This window comes from Acanthochromis polyacanthus, chromosome 6 (assembly GCF_021347895.1).
Source record: "Acanthochromis polyacanthus isolate Apoly-LR-REF ecotype Palm Island chromosome 6, KAUST_Apoly_ChrSc, whole genome shotgun sequence".
Taxonomy (NCBI): domain Eukaryota; kingdom Metazoa; phylum Chordata; class Actinopteri; family Pomacentridae; genus Acanthochromis; species Acanthochromis polyacanthus.
The window spans coordinates 3797157-3810718 of NC_067118.1; the positions used below are offsets into that span (position 1 = coordinate 3797157).

The 13562-nt window shown below is 37.7% G+C and overlaps 1 protein-coding gene across 2 annotated transcripts in view; it reads left to right on the forward strand.

Moving 5' to 3' along the window:
• The first annotated feature begins 2343 nt into the window (after positions 1–2343).
• Positions 2344–13562, forward strand: part of elk1 (ETS transcription factor ELK1) — a 39420-nt gene continuing 28201 nt past the window's right edge. The window contains exons 1-4 of one of the 2 annotated variants that reach the window (XM_022208773.2): positions 2344–3194; positions 11240–11448; positions 12451–12636; positions 12793–12969. In XM_022208773.2, coding sequence (XP_022064465.1) covers positions 3170–3194; positions 11240–11448; positions 12451–12636; positions 12793–12969 — 597 coding nt within the window. In that variant the 5' untranslated portion in view covers positions 2344–3169. The remainder of the gene's footprint in view (positions 3195–11239; positions 11449–12450; positions 12637–12792; positions 12970–13562) is intronic. The other variant, XM_022208774.2, reaches the window with a different exon arrangement.

The window sequence follows — 13562 nt, forward strand, 5'->3', positions numbered from 1 at the left end:
ACGACGCTTGAAATAGACTCAGAGAAAAGAAAAGCAGCTTCGAGTTGTGGAGAGAAACGTGACTCTGGTTCAGATTAAAACCCCAGAAATTTGTTTTACAAAAACATCTGGTTTAAAAGCGACTTCACTGCTGCAGATTCTGTGAAAATAAAATTAAAACCACTGTTTAGAAAAATCTAAAGTTCAGAGAATTTTTACTAAACTTTACAAAAGATTTCAGTTCTTTGAAAGTATTTTTATTATTTAAAAGCATTTTAAACTCATCAATACAACACCAATAAAAATAAAATATATTTTTACACATATTTATTCACATTTTGGTGCTTTTTGGGCAGCTTCACAATTATTGAACATTTTTTATTCATTATTTTGTAGTATTTTGCAAATATTTGTTTTTCTTGTGTTTTATAAATATTCTTTAGAGAAAATATTTATATTTTAAATTTTTTCTTGACTTCTTTTCATATTTTACTAATGAGTCACAAACTCTTTTTTTTAACATTTTGAAATAATTGTTTTGGTATTTTTGATCGCATTTTTTGTGATCCTTTTTTATTATTATTTTATTACTGGATATTTTTTGATTTTCAAATGTACCTTTTTTATTCTAATGTTTCATTGTGTAAAACACTTTCCTAATTTTTATAAAATAACTTGAACTTCATCTTTATATTAACTTTTTGATTCTTTGAATTGCATTATTCATATTCTAAATATCAATAAAAATATTTTGTCATTTGTCTGGACATTGATCTTATTTTAAATATTTATATTTTTGCACTCTATATGCTGTTCCACCTGTTCCTTCTTTTACAATCCGATAGTAAATTAGCTTATTGTTTTCAATTGATGCTTTATAAAATGTTTTTTCTAATAAACAGATTTTTCTGCTCCACACTGAACTGTGTCTCTCTGGTACTTTTATTTTGAATCGGCTCCCGGTTGCTCGGCAGCTCCTCGGCAGCGGACAGGCGTCGTAATGACGTCATCGCCCTGTTGCCGCAGAAACAGCGCGCAGCATCAAGTTTGATGCTGTTAGAGAGGGAAAGACACAGGAAATCGATCAGCGTGTGGCGGTGGTCGTTCAAAGGAAAAGCAGTTCAATTTTTCAAAACAAAAATAACAAAATAAATTAAATACATAATATCATCAGTTGATGTTGGGACTAAACTGTAAATATTTACACATCATTTACAGATGTGATTATTTTTATTACACAGCTGTCTGATATTTGTTTATTTTTTAATTTCTAAACTGCTTTCAGATCATCCTCAGACTCTTATTTTGGAATTCATCTTTGATTTTGAAAAATAAAGTTTGAATCTTTGGTTTAAAAAAGCACCCTTAATGTATAGTAACATAATCCTGTTAATGTGATTAAATATTTATGATTCATTTCATTTTATCTTTTCAGAAATTAGAAAACTAGAATAAACAGATGCGATTTTTTTTATTTTAAGATTTCATTTTCTTAATATTTCTTAATAAAAGTGTTACTATTTTTTAGATGTTTGATAAATACTTTTATGAGATCTTCCTAATTTGTGAAAACACCTTTCCTGATATTTTGATTTTCTAAACTTTACAATATTTCCTTATTTTCTGTATTTTGTCAATATTCCTTTGAATTATTAGAGAGATTTTTTAAAAATCGTAATAAACAACAGCATTTTATTTTTATTCACAAATATTTATTATATTGTATCAAAGGATCATTGAAAAGTGGACTCAATAAACAAGCATCCATTTTCTTCAGTTTCTAGATATAAGTGACAGAAATCAACAGCTTACATAGAAATTATTAAAGGAGATGTTTTACCCTTAAAGCTACTTTTCTTCAGAATTTCCTGAAAACCACTGAAATCACTAAATCCAGGGATTTTCAGCTACAAAACTGTGGGACCAAACTGAACAATATCATTTTAGACAATAATAAAACAGAATAAAAAATAGAACTTGAATGGAAAATTTAAATAGATTTCTTTTTATCTATAATCAACATTTAATCACTTAAATTTACATTTTGAATTAAAAGTAAATTTTGACTGAATTATAGTAAAATATATATAAATGCAATTTTAATTTAAAATGAAAAACTAAAATATAAATATAGTTTCAAATTAAAATTAAGATGGATTTCCTGGTTTAAATCCTCATTTAAAGTGCAATTTTAATTTCAGGCATAAATGTAAATAGAACTTTAACTGAAAAACCAAATTAAAATGAGTTGAATTGTAGTTTTAGTTTAAGATGTAAATTAAAATGTATTTGGATAACTTTGATACACGTAGACCTAATTTGAAAGTCTCTCTGGAAGCGCTGCAGTAAATGGCGGAAACCTGACTGTGATGAAAAGTGTTGAGGAGGCGTTCGTCCAAACAGGAAGAAACTGGAAAACACACCAAATATCAACCTCTAGAGTCGGGACGCAGCGGATTAAGCGCCGGGCGGATGCTCCAAACTACTTTTGCTCCGTGTCGGAGGCCTGCGGAGGGTTCCCGGTGAACTCTGCGGCTGCGGTCTGCAGTCAGCGGGCGCTGTTTGGGGGCTGACGCACCAGCAGGAACGGAGCAGGCGGGGGGCTGAGGCTAGGCTAGGCTAGCTGGTTAGCACGCTTTGCTAACAGCCTCAGCGGAAATCAGAGAACTTGTGGAAACTTTGCATGAACCAGCAGCCGTTGGTTTAACCGGAAACCAGGAGGAAGATTAAAGTAAAGACGGCCAGAATCTAGTTAACCTACCAGCTAGTTAGCGGCTAGTTAGCAGCTAGTTAGCTCCATCAACACTTTAAAGCCGCAGGATGGACTTAACTCAGGTGCTATTTAACGCCGTGCATCGTAATTAGCACCGAGTCCGGAGCCTCTAACGGCGGCCCGTCCACTTTCTCAGCGGTGTCTCGGTGCTCGTTGGACCGTGTGAACTTTCCACTCCCCGCCGTCGCCGTTAGCATGGAGGCAGCGGAGCCTGGCAGTGGCTCGGAGCGGTTACATAACGCCAGCAGGTCGGGAGAGAAGCTGCCGAACGTCGCCTCCTCCTCCTCAGCGAGGCTCTGACAGCTGTAACCTGCACGACAACACGCACACACACACACACAGTAACACACACATTAACAACGGCAGGAGCATGATGGAGATCTGAACCCTCAGAAAGCAGCAGCAGATCAACTGAAGATGGAGACGAACCCCCTGATCAACGGTCAGTTACTGAGTGAGTGTGTGTGTGTTTGTGTTTGTGTCTGTGTGTGCGCGCGCGCACGCGTGCTGCAGCTCTGTGTGTGTTTTTGTGCTGCAGCTCTGTGTGTGTTTTGTGCTGCAGCAGTGTTGCAACAGGTGAGATGAAGCTGCTGAGGCCTGCAGGTGTGTTATGGTGTGTTGTTATATCTGTGTGTGTTATTATATGTGTGTGTTGTTATTGTGTCGTGTTAATGTGTGTTCATGTTTGTTTTCAGGTTGTGTCTTGAATCTGTTTGTTGGTTTTCTTCCATCTTGTAGAAAGCTGTTTTTTATGAAACTTAATGTTTTTATTTGTGTAGTTTTCTGATCTGAGTCATTTATTTATTAAAAACATTCAGACTGAGGTTTTCCTCAGTGGTTCAGTCGATCAGTGGTTAGAACCGTTGCCTCACGGCTAGAAGATCCTCAGTTCACATCCCAACCTTTCCTGGATCTTTCTGTTTCTTTCTGTTCTCCCTGCTGGCTTCTCCAGGTTCTCCAGGTTCCTCCCACAGTCCAGAAACATGCTGAGGTTAATCAGTGATTCTAAGCTGTAGGTGTGAGTGATTGTCTCTGTGTGATTGGCTGTTACCTGTCCAGGTGAACCCTCAGTAAGCTGAATAGACTAAGCAGTGTCTAGATCATAATTATTGGATGGATTTCCCTCAGTAATTTGCTGATGTGTTTCTCCAGTTGTTGTTTATTTTTCCCGTCTGCTGCTCAGATCATCACGTTTGTTTATTTTAAAGTTTTCCTTCTTTTACTTTCCGTCGTCTTCTTCACATCCAGCAGCTTCTTAGTTTAAAAATAAACTGCATTTTAGAAAACAGTAGTTTAGATGTGAACAATATTGTTTCTATTTTTCAAATATATTGTTTAAATGTTCCAAATTTTCATGTTTTTTATTTTTCATTCTTAAATCTATAGAGTTCTCAGTGGGGGTATTTTATTATTTGTTTTAATTTCCCTTTTTATATTTTACAGATGTCTTGCAAATATTTTGAGGATATTTTTTCATTATTCATCTCCACTTTTTAAATTATATTGAACTTTTTTGTTTTGGGTTTGTGTTGATTTTTTTAGATAGTTTTTCAAATTTATTGTAGATGTTTTACAGTTATTGAAATTCTAATATAATAATATGTTTAAATGCATTTACATTTATGTTTTCCAGTTTCTAAATATACTTTTCAGTCTTTAGAATATTTATTATTACAATTATTTGATTTATATTTAGATATTTTACTGATGTTTTACTAATATTTTAATAACTTTTCACAATGTTTTTTGGGCGGAACATTCCACGTTTTATTATATATTTTACATATTATTGGTATTTTTGTTTTTTTTTCAAAATATATTTTTTAAATAAATTACAATTGTTTTTAATATTTTATTTTTTTCTAAAAAATAAAAACATTACTCGTGTGTTACTAATAATATTATATTTCATATTTTCATTTTCCTGTTTGGATTTTACTATTTTAAAATCTTTATTGGTGTTTTGCATTTTTTTATATTACCAGTTTATTTCAAATATTCTTAGGGAAATATTTTAATCTATTTTTACATTTTATTTGTAATATTTTCCTTCATCTCTTGACATTTTTCCGTGGTTATATTTCACTAATCGCATGCTGGTAGTTTTTTTGATAATTTTCTAATATTTTTTTATATTTTCATTTTTTGGCTCGTGCAAACATCCGTGAATTAATTATTTGTGCCGAATTCACGCTGAAGGACGTCACACAAACCAGAATAGATGTGACTAGAACTTTAGCTGCCATTTTTTTATTATAAATTAATATAAATTAATAATTTTATGGATGTAAAATGTCAGAAAATGTTGAAAAAAGGGTGCCTTTACCTGTACTGTAGCATCATTTTGTCAGCGTTTAATGTTTAAATTCTAGCTGTAACTCATAATTAGTTTAATTGTGGATTAATCCAAGTTATTTTCTGGGCTAAAATGTTGAAAAATATGAATGAATGTTTCCTCACATGTCAGATTTTGTCCAAAGATCTTCAGTTTACTGTCACAGAGTAAAGAAACCAGAAAATATTTACGATGAAGAAGCTGAAATCACAGAATGCAGACCGTTTTCATTTTGAAAAGACACTTAAACAGATGATTAAAGTAGATTATTGACCATTAATGTAAATTGATGTGCTATAAATATTTTCTCCCCTTTATCTTTCTTTACACCGCCTGCAGTTCACCTGAAAACTCTGAATTTTCTCCTCCGTCAGTCACAGCTTCACGGCTCCATAAAAGAAGTTCAGAATTTATATTTTTTACAGAATGTGTTTCATGTAAACTGTTTTTTTGGTGCATTGTTTAAGTAAACGCGTAGAATGATGTGATTTTGATTTAATCTCTTGATATTTATTTGGTTATTTTTCCCAGATGGAGCTGAACATTCGACGTCAGCAGCGACACGTCCAGTAAATAGATCGTAAAATAGCACCGTTAAGATAAAAACGCAAAGTAAAAGTGCGCTTCTATGCAGATGATGCCATAAAGTTGAAACAGAGATGAAAAAAACTGCAGTTTGAGAGAAATACATTATTATCAACCCTCCTGTTGTCCTCATTTACAGGCACCAAAAATATTGTTCTTTGTCTGAAAAAAATCCAAAAATTCAGCAAAAAAAATTCCAAAATTTATGACAATTTACAAAACCTTCAGGAAGAAAATTCCAATCATTCCTTAAAAGTTTCCCTTATAAATTTTGTTTAAAAAAATCCCCCAAATTTGGCAATAAAATTCTTGTAAATATTTTCAAAAAAAAATCTGAAAAATATCTAAAGTGATTACACACACGTCAGTAAAACTTCTGATATTTTCTTTAAGAACATTCACATAAAAGTCAATTCACTGGATTTTGGTTGGGTTTTTTGTAAATGTTCTTAAAAAACATTTTTAACTTTTTTTTTCCACCAAAAAATGTTAAAAAATTTCCAGAGAATGTGGACATCAGAAGTTTCACTGTGAAAATATATTTTTGTCCACATTTTCAAACTTTAAAACGGGTCAATTTTGACCAGCAGGACGGCACCAGGGTTAAATCTAAAAAATAAAGAAAACTAAAATTCTGCTGTTTGTTTCAGATGAAGATCAAACACAAAGAATACGGGAAGTTATAACCAGTTTTTACAGCCTGTGGTTGATGTACAGAGTCATTTTGGTGATTTATTTTTCAGATAACGTGTCTTTAAACCTTTTTAGCTCAGCACCAGTCCTTTAGCCACATAAACTCATCCACAGAGTGTAATATTCATGCTAACGGGTGAGTTTTACAAGCTGTAATTTTAATAATTAACATCCAGCTGAAGTCTGAAAGTTTAGAATTTAAACCTGGAAGATGAAGAATCGAGTAGAGCAGCAGATCAGACGTCACAGACTGTTCTGTTTATTATTATTATTATTATTATTATAATAGACTGTTGTCATGGAGACAGTGTCAGCCCGCTGTGATGTAATATTCACACGTTGTCGTGGCAACACTGACGCATTCTGATGAGCTGTGAGATACGACGTGTTTCTGATGAGAAACGGAGAGTCACAGTAACAGAAGTAGCACAGATACTACCAGAAGTACTATTAGAAGTACTGAAAGCAATAGTGATAGAAGTACTACCATAAATACTACCAGAAGTACTGATAACAGTACTACTACCAGCACAATAAGACATAAAATGACAAAAACAAGACACAAGTGACTACAACGAGACACAAAACAACAAACAAGACAGAAAACGGCAAAAACGAGACACAAAGCGACATGTGTGTACACACACACACTGTATTGCCAAAAGTATTTGCTCACCCATCCAAACAATCAGAATCAGGTGTTCCAATCACTTCCATGTCCACAGGTGTATAAAATCAAGCACCTGGGCATGCAGACTGCTTTTACAAACATTAGTGAAAGAATGGCTCGCTCTCAGGAGCTCAGTGAATTCCAGCATGGAACTGTGACAGGATGCCACCTGTGCAACAAATCCAGTTGTGACATTTCCTCACTCCTAAATATTCCACAGTCAACTGTCAGCTAGGGATGTCCCAAATGATGCATCGATGCATCGTCTGAGCACGACACATCATCAAAAGCGGAAGTGAGCGCGCAATGCAAAAGGCCGTGTTTCGCGCTCCAGTCGGCCGGTGATTTCTGTTGCATTGCGCGCTCACTTCCGCTTTTGATGACGTGTCGTGCTCAGACGATGCATCATTTGGGACATCCCTACTGTCAGCTGAATTATAAGAAAGTAGAAGTGTGTGGGAACGACAGCAGCTCAGCCACCAAGTGGTCGGAGCGGGGTCAGAGGATGCTGAGGCGCATAGTGCCAAGAGGTGGCCAACTTTCTGCAGAGTCAATGGCTACAGACCTTCAAGCTTCATGTGTCCTTCAGATTAGCTCAAGAACAGAGCTTCAGCAGAGAGCTTCATGGAATGGGTTTCCATGGCTGAGCAGCTGCATACAAGCCGTACATCACCAAATGCAATGCAAAGCGTGGGATGCAGTGATGTAAAGCACGCCACCACTTGACTCTAGAGCAGTGGAGACGCCTTCTATGGAGTGACCAATCAGCTTCTCCATCTGGCAATCTGATGGACCAGTCTGGGTTTGGCAGTTGCCAGGAGAACCATACTTGTGGAACTGCATTGTGCCAAGTGTAAAGTTTGGTGGAGGGGGGATTATGGTGTGGGCTTGTTCTTCAGGAGCTGGGCTTGGCCCCTTAGTTCCAGTGAAAGGAACTCTGAATGCTTCAGCATACCAAGACATTTTGGACAAGTCCATGCTCCCAACTTTGTGGGAACAGTTTGGCGCTGGCCCCTTCCTCTTCCAACATGACTGTGCACCAGTGCACAAAGCAAGGTCCATAAAGACATGGATGACAGAGTCTGGTGTGGATGAACTTGACTGGCCTGCACAGAGTCCTGACCTCAGCCCGATAGAACACCTTTGGGATGAATTAGAGCAGAGACTGAGAGCCAGGCCTTCTGGTCCAACATCAGTGTGTGACCTCACAAATGAGCTTCTGGAAGAACAGTCAAAAATTCCCATAAACTCACTCCTAAACCTTGTGGACAGCCTTCCCAGAAGAGTTGAAGCTGTTCTAGCTGCAAAGGGTGGACCGACGTCATATTGAACCCTATGGATTAGGAATGGGATGTCACTGATGTTCATATGCGAGTCAAGGCAGGTGAGCCAATACTTTTGGTAATATAGTGTATATACATACATACATTGTAAAACATTAATATACAAAAAGGAAAGCTGCTGCTGCTGATGGTTTTCCAGTGTGGCAGGAAGTAGAGGAACCGCAGAGCAACAGGAAGTGGTCAGGAAACCACATTCTTCTTCTCTGGTGGAGAAAATGAGCAGACTGCTGGCTGCTCTTCGCTTTTTATTCACTCTGGATGTGATTTAACACGATGCTAATATGATCTACAGTACAGGTCAGAGTCTTAAAGGTGTGAAGCTTTACTGGGTCTTAAAAATATTTGGGGAAAAATAGGAGGCACAAAACGACAAACAAGACACAAAATGACAAGAATGAGACACAAAACGACAAAAATGAAACAAGAACGAGACACAAGATGACCATTATACAGTTTTTGTAGGGGTTTTATTCTTGCTATCTAGATTACTCAGTGTGAAAGCACAGTAGGGTCCAAATACTTTCACTTGTTAGGTGAACTTACACCACCAGTCATTCTTTTTTTGTTGTTGTTTTTACTGAAAGCACTTTGGTGTGAAAGCTGGTGTTTTAATTTTGCTTAAGAAATAATATGAAGTGATTAATCCTAAGTCAAGTTTCCGTCTGTCTTTTAATTGTTTAAAGCATTTATTAACTGATGAGACAGAAGAAGAAGGTTCTGATGTCATAAATCAGCTGTAGTTCCTGGTTGTTCCACCAGGTGGAGCCTCTTCCTGTTTAATCCTGTAGAGACCAGAGGAGGCATCACTCAGACTACAGTTCATGTTAAAGCAGAGAGCATTGTGGGAGTTTAGCAGCAACGGACACCATGACAAAGACTTCTTTGGAGGTTAATGACCTCCAACCAGAACTAACTCTTACATGCAAGTTAAAAGTAGCTTTTGGGCTGATTTAAAACTGGTTTTGACCAGTTCTGGACTGTTAGTCTGTATTGTCAGATTTAAGGCTAGTTTCAGACTAAATGTTTTTAGACTATGTTCCGAATTTTAGGGGAGCAAAAAATTGTGCATTCATGTGTCTTGTTTTTGTCGTTTTGTGTCTCGTTTTTGTCGTTTTGTCTCATTTTAGTTCTTTTGTGTCTCGTGTCTTTTTTTGTCTTGTTTTCATTCTATGTCTCATTTTTGTCATTTGTGTCTCGTTTTTTGCTGTCTTTTGTCTTGTTCTCATTTTATGTCTCGTTTTTGTCATTTTTGGTCTCGTTTTTATGATTTTGTGTCTCGTTATTGTCGTTTTGTGTCTCATTTTTGTCTCTTCCTGTTTAATCCTGTGGCAGAGAGCATTGTGGGAGTTTAGCTAGCAACGGACACCATGACAAAGAGCTCTTTGGAGGTTAATGACCTCTGACCAACTCCAACAATATGCAGACGACACAACATTATCTGTGTGTTTGTAATAACAAATAGCTAACGTACCTGAGACTGTATATGCACATTTTTTATGGTATGAATTTCATTTTTGACTGTAAATCAAATTGCCCAAATTGGGACAATAAAGATTTTCTAATCTAATCTAAATGTGTTTGTCGCTTAGCAAGCAACAGGCCAGCGTCGCCAACTTAGTGACTTTCTTGCTAAATGTAGCGACTTTTCAAAGCTCCTAGCGCCTTTTTTTGTCAAAAGCGACTAGCGACAAATCTAGCAACTTTTTCTGCCATTTTGGAGACTGACAGGAAAACTCGGCTCATTCTGCAGTTACTGTCCTCAACAAGCAGCAGGTGCTGCTGTGAGCTTCTCCCCCTCCCAGAGCACAGGCTGTCAGTCCAGTAACCCCGCAGCAGTCCCAGTGTCTGATTAGAGGACTCATTACTCCGTGGCCAGACAGCAGATGAATCGCACATGCACAAAGTCACTACAGATCCCATCCAGACTTACGGAGAGGGATATAAATGAAAATGTTTCTTCACTGTCACACTAAAATAAACCACAGCATTTAGCCTCTAGTGAAAAAACATATTTTGGGTGTTTTATACTCACTTTTTGGTCTCTTCCACAACGTTATTCCTCTCTCCTACAGCATTGATTACAATTACATGCAAACTGGGAAATATGCAAATTATGCGATGGCGTCATTTAGCGACTTCTGGCGACTTTTAGGACAGCCAACAGCGACTTTCCTTACTAAAGAGTTGGCAACAGTGCAACAGGCACCATGACAAAGACTTGTAAGGAGGTTCATGACCTGAAATGTTCCACCTTTAAGTCGTAGGAGCTTCAGGAGAAACCAACTGGACTTCTCTGGCAGATGTTTCTTGAAACGTTGGTTTCTCCTGAAGCTTCTATGATCCCCAGGACCTGGATGAGTTTAGCAGCAACGGGGCACCATGACAAAGACTTCTGTGGAGGTTAATGACATCCAAACTGAGCCCAGGTGTTAAAGATAAGATGGAGGACAACATTTCTACAGCTGAGTGACCAGATTAATTTGTAGTTAATGTCACAAGTGGGTCAAAGGTTTCTCTTTCAGCTCCTGATGTCACATCAATTTGTTTCAGTCGCTCTAATAATGAATTCATTATTGATCGTAATGCTGCTGGCTGTTAATAAAGTTCAGGATCAGTGCTGAAGTGCCTCTGAGCCTCCATCCTCTGTCCTGCTCCCATGGTAACCGTTGATGAAAGGTCTCACCATGGCGATGGTTTCCGTGGCGTCTGATAGGCTGGTTGTGTAACGGGTGATTAGCGTGGCTGTAATCTGTTTAATGTCTGCTGAGTCTCTGTGATCCACTCAGCCTGAACGTTTACCTGCTCCGGAGCAAACACACCTGGATTAACGTCTCCTGAATGTCTCATCTGGTCTCCTACAGCCATGGACCCGTCCATCACGCTGTGGCAGTTCCTGCTTCATCTGCTGGAGGACCAGCGGCAGCGACACCTAATCTCCTGGACAGGTGAGGACGGAGAGTTCAAGCTCCTGGATGCCGAGGAGGTGGCTCGACTGTGGGGCCTCCGCAAGAACAAGCACAACATGAACTATGACAAGCTGAGCCGGGCCCTCCGATACTACTACGACAAGGTACTTCTACTGCTGTTAGTGGTGACGGTACTGCTGATAGTAAAACTCATGATAATACGACTGATGATCAAACTGATACTACTGATGATGCGACTGATGATAATGCTGACAATACTACTGATGATAAAACTGATAATACTGATGACAAAACTACCAACAATACAACTAGTACCAACAAAAATACCGACATTACTACAAGTAGTAACAAAACTACGCATAAAACTACCAAGAATACTACCACTATTTACAAAACTACCAACAATATAATCAGTACTGACAAAACTACTGATACTAAAACTGATGATAATATTGATAATACTACTGATAATACTACTGACAATGCCCTTGATAATACTGCTGATAATTCTGATAAACACGACTGACAAAAATACTACCACTACTGACAAACGACTTCTAAATATACAAACAATATTAACAATTCCAACAAAACTTCCAACAATACTACCCCAACTGACAAAACTCCCAATTATCATGTCACAGCTGACAAAACTACCAAAAGTACTACCACTGCTGACAGTACTACCAACAATGCCACTACTAAAGACAACACTACTCATAAAATTGCTGTCTATAGTAACGACAAAACTTCTGAAGGTACTACCAACAGTACTGCTGACAGTACTACAGAGAAAATTACAGACAATCCTACCTCTACTGATGACTGTACTATCAGCAATTAAACTAATAGTACAACTGAAAAAACTACCTATGAAACTACCAGTAATATTAATGATGATACTACTGCCAAAACTACTGACAGTACTGTCTAGGAAACCGCCAACGATACTACCAGCAATACTAACGACAGCTGGTAATACCATCAGTAGTGGTAGTATTGTGGGTAGTTTGTTGATAGTATTACCCACAATACTACCACTACTGACAGTACTACAAGTGAAACTACTGACAGTCTACTAGTACTAGCAGTCGTACCGAGTACACCACAGAACGCGGTTAGTATTGTTTCCTTGTACTCTTCAGAACATCATAAAGAAAGTGAGCGGCCAGAAGTTCGTCTACAAGTTTGTGAGCCAACCCGACCCGTCGCTACCTGACGGAGTTCGCTGTATGGAGGAGGGTCAGAGGAGGGACATCACCGACCCAAACGGCCAATCAAAAGGCCTCGGGGGCGTGGCCTCAACCTGTCCTTCAAAGGGCTTACCACAGGTACTTTTAGCTTTGGACATCTCAAGCCCAAATTCTGCTCAGAGACAGGAATGTGATCTGAAAGAAATATTGACATCCTTCAATGTTCCATTGAATGATTCATTGATTTACTGATTTATTGATTGATTAAATCATTTATGGATTCATTCATTCCAGCAGCGCTCGTCACCCAGCAGCTCCCAGAAGAGCTCCAGAAACGACTACATGAAGTCCGGCCTCTACTCCACCTTCACCATCCAATCACTGCAGACTTCACCCAACCCGCGGCCAGTCAAGTCGGAGCTCCTGCTGCAGCAAGACCCCGCCCCCAAGGTCGATCGCACGCCCAGAGAGGTGAGAGAGAGCGTCCTCTGTGCTCTGCTCATCATCAGTAGAAAGATGTTTCACCATGCTGGATGGATCCTCTGTTCACTGTTTCTGAGCCGAACTGCATCTCAGTTTTGTGGCTTATTTGTGGTGCTGTGTCTCGTTTTTGTCATGTTATGTATCGTTTTCGTTTTGTGTCTTGTCTTTGTCGTTTTGTGTCTTTTTTTTGTCATTTTGTCTTGTTATTTTGTGTTTCTTTTATGTCATTTTATGTCTAGTTTTTGCCGTTTTGTGTCTTGGTTTGTCTTTTTGTGTCCTTTTTGTGTCTTGTTTTTGTTATTTTGTGTCTTCTTTGTCATTTTGTGTGTCTTTTGTCGTTTTGCGACTCAGTTTTGTTGTTTTGTGTCTCGTTTTTTTGTCTCATTTTTTTATTTTGTCTTTTTTTGTCATTTTGTCTCTTTTTGTTTTTACGTGTCTCGTTTTGTGTCTTATTTTTGCCGTTTTGTGTCTCGTTTTGTCTTTTTGTGTCTCGTTTTGTGTCTTATGTGCCTCGTTTTGTGTCTTTTGTGTCTCGTTTTGTTTGTTTATTTATTTATTTCGAACTTGGATCAAAATAAAAA